The 5864-nt window shown below is 36.6% G+C and overlaps 1 protein-coding gene across 1 annotated transcript; it reads right to left on the minus strand.

Annotated features, from left to right (window-relative positions):
* Nucleotides 1-3301: 3301 nt before the first annotated feature.
* On the minus strand, nucleotides 3302-5374 carry LOC149265174 (uncharacterized). The gene is made up of 2 exons (XM_089401967.1): nucleotides 5166-5374; nucleotides 3302-4740 (listed from the first exon to the last, which is right to left on the minus strand). Exon 2 carries the CDS (start codon nucleotides 4415-4417, stop codon nucleotides 3302-3304), a length of 1116 nt encoding a protein of 371 aa, XP_089258093.1. The 5' UTR covers nucleotides 4418-4740; nucleotides 5166-5374.
* Nucleotides 5375-5864: the final 490 nt, after the last annotated feature.

Below are 5864 nucleotides of genomic sequence, written 5' to 3' on the forward strand. Positions count from 1 at the left end.
TAGTGTCCTTGTGTTGTGGTGATTCTGTTAACTAGTGGAAGGTTCTTTAGTCTGGTATGGGGTGGCTTAGAGCAAGAACTTGTTGTATTGACATAGTATTTGTGGTGGTGAGTTTAGGAAGAAATAACCATTGTTTGTTTGTGGGGGGAATTGGTGACGTGCTCTGGAGTGGCAGAGGGGGAGATATTTGCATATGCAAAAGTTGCACATATATGAAAGATATGTGCATATATAGAAGTTGTGCATATATGGAGGCTACATATATATGGAGGTTGAAGTTGTGCACAACTTTTGTATATGCGCATATATGGAAGTTGTGTATATACGGTAGATGCACATATATGGAAGCTACGCATATACGGAAGTTGCACATATATGGAAGATACACATGTATTTTGTATATGCACAACTTCTATATATGTGCATATATTATGTATATGCACATACCTTCCGTATATGCTTAATTTCCGTACATGCGCATATCTTTTGTATAGATGCATCTACTATATATGTGAAACTTCTAGATATGCACATATACGAAAGATGTGCATATACAGAAGTCGCACAAAATCTATATATGCACATATTCTGTATAACACATCTTTCGTATATGCACATATCTTTTGTATATGCAGAACTTTCGTATATGTGCATATACAGAAGTTACGCATATACGAAAGTTGCGCTTGTACATAGGTTGTGCACAACTTCAACATTCAATGAGGTGCTAGAAAAGTGTATAAGGCCACTCTCTAGAATGGCTAGGAGGTGGCCGTTAAAAGGATTTTGAAGAGGATAAATGAATGGCTAGGAAATATATGTGCATATACAGAGGTTGTGCACAACTTCAACCTACATATATATGTAGCCTTTGTATATGCGCAACTTTCGTATATGCACATATACGAAAGTTTTTCATATACAAAAGATATACGTATATATAGAAGTTGCGCATATATGGAATATATGCGATACAGAAGATGTGCATATATAGAAGTTGTGTGACTTCCATATATGCACATATTTTGTATAGGTGCATGTCTTCTGTATATGAACATATTGGTTATAGCTATGCTTCATATGAAGATTATCTCAAAAGGAATGTTGTATTCTTATCTTAGATAACTTTCTATTGGGTATTATTTCCATAAGTTTTTTAAAATACTGAGTCTTTATACTTCATCCATAACGTAGTAGGTATTAGAGTTATGAGCATTTGAAAGAGGGAGAACAACTTTTGTGAGATCCCAATGTCTGAAGTTCTACATCTATTTCATAGTAAGGAGAATGTTATTTTACCCTCACACAACTTTTTGTGGTTTTTTTCCCTTTTCTGTTGGACATAGTTTTTATTCTATGTCCTGTGATACACACTAGAAAATTTTCCTAAGGTCTTGTTTACCACCGATGTTGTCCAAGTTTAATTCAATGTACATAAGCACAACCAAATTGTTTTTGACTTATGGTTGAACATTGATTACTATTTGCACCATGAACAAATACTTTTCACCATAACTTGCCACGAGACAATCCCGAGAGTAACAAATTATCAAGTTTGAGGTTTGGAAGACATAATTTCAACAATATTATTGATATTTAATAGACATGGAAGTAGATGTTGCCAACAATATTTGTCCTAGAATTTGTTGGAGGACCTTAAGCTTAAATGGAATAAACCTTCAGTTTGATTATGTTTTGAGAGAGTTTTATAATGAACTATTTTAATAAACTGTTTTCTAATTGTTATAGGTAGGCTCCTCTAAGATGCATGAATGAAACTTAAAATTTCATTTGGAAACAACATATCAAGCTTCATAAAAGAGAGGTAAGAAAGTGCAACCTTTCCAGAATTGGATGACAAAAGGAATCTATAAATGTTATATTCTCTCATTGAGAGGTTTCAATTTTTTATCTATCTTTTGTTGTTATTCTTTGTGATTTTAAAACTTATTTCGAACATAATTATAGAGGTAGTGTTAGCTCTGTTATGCAGCGCTGACTTTCTAATGTCAGAGAGAGGCCTGGTCTGTTCGATTGTGTCCTAAAAGAGGCTTACATTGGTCACTTTTCCCTTTCTTCCTTCACCCCGCTCACCTTTAAACCTTATCCATATGCCCGCACGCGCTCATAAACCCCTCATCACTTTCCTGTCGTTGATCATTCCCCGGCAATCTAACGGCCCACGTCGCACTCGATAAAGGTGACTCGCTTGACCAATTTTCATCGTTATATCATCTCCGCCAGATCTGACGGTCTTCGCATACATCGCGCAAACAACTTGATCGAGCGATAACATGCAATGAGAGCAATTTTTCTCTCTCATCTGCTGCTACGTGTCGATCATTGAGTGGAATCGCTCGACACTGGGCATTTACCACTTAGCACCCGAAAGCAGTGCGATGAAAACCGTTACCGCCCGACCAAACTGCCTCACCCATTAAACGCCCATGCAACTCCGTCGCCTGATGACTGTCTCAATCAGTGAAAATTTATTGAAATAAAAACCTTGATCACAATGTAATCATCTCGGCAATATTTGCAATTACAAAGTTCTATACTAAATGTAGTATTGATTACAGCTTGCAATATGTTTATGGATTATATTAAATATCAACTAGTTGAATGTTGCACAAATCGCAAATCAAGATTTAGTTGACAGTTAAAGGAGTGGGATTTAAGGGTAGAATAATTTTCAATCATTTAACATTAGATTTGACCATGTAGTTGGGGAACACCTTACACCCTAAATATACTATGTAAATTCACCTACAATTTTAACATGTAAATATGCTTTGTTACAATAATATGGACCAATAACATGATTTATCAATATCATATGCCAAAAAAATCAATTCATTTCATATTACACTTATTTATTTATATGACATTTTTTTAAATTAAGAAATTTAATTAAAATAATAAAATAAACATAACTGCATAAAAATAAATTTTACTTGATCTATTACGAGTATTAAAACACTCCCATTGATTGTTAAAATTTTAAAAATCATAAAACAAACTAAATTATAATGCAATATTGGCGTTTTCATTCTCCTGAAATGAATAATGCAATATAGACCTTTACCAATTTTTATATTATAATATTCTTTCTTTTATTATGACAATTCCAATATAATCTAATCAATATCGATTTCTTTTTATATCAATATCAATTCTCCTTTAATTCTTGGCATACTCTTCTCTTTTCTTTATAAATTAATTTACTCATCTAAAACTTTTCCATATATACACGTTAACGCTTAATTATTTTCCATATATACACGTTAATTTAATCCTCGTCTCACACGAAAGAAAATCCATTTCCCTGGAGAATGCAGGGTCCACTACCATTCGGGCATTCCACTGGTTGACAGTTCCTTCTTTGTTGTTGACGGAGTTTCATTTTCTGCTTCCTGGAGCTTCTGTTTCTGCTTATTGCCGGAGACGAGGAATTTTCAGCCACTGGAGGCTTCTCAGCAGTAGAAGAAACAAGAGAAATGGCCACATCTTCCGCTGGAGGCTTCTTACCAGTTGAGGAATCAGGAAATTGAGGCACATCTTCAACTTCTTGCATTAATTCACAGTTTCTTCTCTGTTGTTGACGGAGCTTCTTTTTCTGCTTCTTGGAGCTTCTTCTTCTGCTTATTGCCTGCGATGTGGAGCTTTCATCCGCTGAAGGCTTCTTGAAGGTGGAAGAATCAAGAAATAGATCCTCACCTTCCACTGGTACCTTACTCTTATCAACAAAAATAGCAGTTGAAGAATCAGAATATGCAGCCAAATCTTCCGCTGGAAGCTTCTTGACAGTTGAAGAAGCCACAGGTGCCTTCATTTTATCAACATGAATAGTAGCTGATTCAAGGTTTACAGCCGAATCTTCTACTGGTACCTTACTTTTTTCAACGCCAATACCAATTGAAGAGTTGGGAGATACAGCCAAATCTCCCAACTCTTGAAGCTTCTTACCAGTAAAAGAATCAAGAAATACAGCCACATCTTCCACTCGTACCTTAGCTTTATCAACGCGACTGTCAGTTGAAGAAGCAGGATATACAGACGAATTTTCCACTGGTACCTTAGTTTTATCAAGGCCAATACAAGTTGAAGAATCAAGAAATGTAGCCAAATCTTTCACTGGCACCTTAGTTTTATCAACACGAATGCCAATATCTGCTACATATCTCTTATAAAAGTAAGTTCCAACCACCAATGCCAGACTTAATGTTCTATTAAGCATATCTACATTTTCATAGGCGAGACGAGAAGCAGAACGAACACCATCCATAGCTTCTACTTGCCCACTTCTTCCAGAGGCCTTTCTTTTAACAATGTATTCTGTCCTGCAGTATATTGCAAAGTCCTCACAGTTGTTACAAAATAGATCGTAGTTTCCAAAACCATGTTTATGCAGATACATTGCACGGTGAATGACTTCGTCTGGGGGATCCGACTATGCAAGTGTACATGTTCCTCCGCAGACTTGTGCCAAAAATACAGCTTTACTAACACCATACTCAAATCGATGCACGGCTCCTCCCTCAAGAAAACAATCTAAACAAGACCGGATCACTCCACTATTTCCATATTGGAGGCCGCAGCTGTCAGGAGATCTTGGGCAACTCAGATGTTGTTTTGGTATTGAAGTAGAGGCAAATGAATTAATTAAACTGACCCCTGCTCCAATTTCTTGACCCGACCCTCTTGTAAAATGGACAACTTCATCATCCCCAACAAAAATCCCTATATAGGATCCCAGGGATCATAAGATGTGAGATCAACTTAAATGGGGAATCATGCAAAAACCAAATACATTTTATTGCAGAACAGCTAAGCAAAGTCATTATGATAAATGAGAACAATAAAGTACACGGATTCAAACTCTGCATCCAGATCAGTTAGATGCCAAAACAGAAATGGCAAATATTGCAGAGAACAAGCATAACAATAATTGGTAGCAAACCATAACTCAAACATTTGGAGGAAACACCTGGTGGTGTCTCCAACCTAATTTTGTAGATATAGGATAATGTTGAAGTGAACTAAAGCCAGCGAACCGATTGGGGTATCCAATTAAAAACAAATGCATTAAAATCCATAGGAATATAATGAGTTCTCTGTAACTATATTGAATATTATAAAGGTCATATTAATGCGAGGAAATGTACCGTGGTGAGCATATGTGTAACCTGTCCTCCATGAGTAAATATGGTCACCAACTCTAAGATCCTTCCTCTCCACCTCGTTGAAGAGAATGCCCATTGAAATGATAGGAAGTGAACTGGACCAGCAGAGTCTGTTGATGGCCCAATGCAGAAGACTCTCTTGTTGTCGAAATAGCAAGCGAACCATTTTCGGATTTGCAATGAGATGTGGAAGATTTAGGCCTTAGCATCATCATTTATACATCTATGTCATTCGATGATGGTGCTAAAGGGTAGTGGAAAAACCCACCACCAGGTTCCGTGAAGGGCACGCCTTGTTGCCTTTTGTTGGACTACGCGGTATGCTATCACCGGGAAATTTCCAAAACGGTGTTGGAAATTGCCAAGCACTTTTGTTTGCCAAGTTCTTTGGAGGGACATCATCTATCACATCAATCCCCACCCGGTTGGAATTTTAAAACAGACCGACCTTAAAATAGATTTACTTCAAATTTGATGGTTTTCACAGTTACTAGATTTATCTTCACAATTTCAAGGAAACATCTTAACAATTCTGTAAAACAATTTTGCCCTTCAAATGCCATCCCTGATACCCCTGATACCCACAATGGCTTTGCAAACAGTATGCTGTTCACATACAACAAAGTGATTAATGCTGCTCAGCAGTCTGATATCAATCTTGGCATCAATCCCCACCTTATT

Source organism: Pinus tabuliformis, chromosome 6, assembly GCF_031772625.1.
Source record: "Pinus tabuliformis cultivar Carrire ecotype Pingquan chromosome 6, CPIR1, whole genome shotgun sequence".
In the NCBI taxonomy this organism is placed as follows: Eukaryota; Viridiplantae; Streptophyta; class Pinopsida; order Pinales; family Pinaceae; genus Pinus; species Pinus tabuliformis.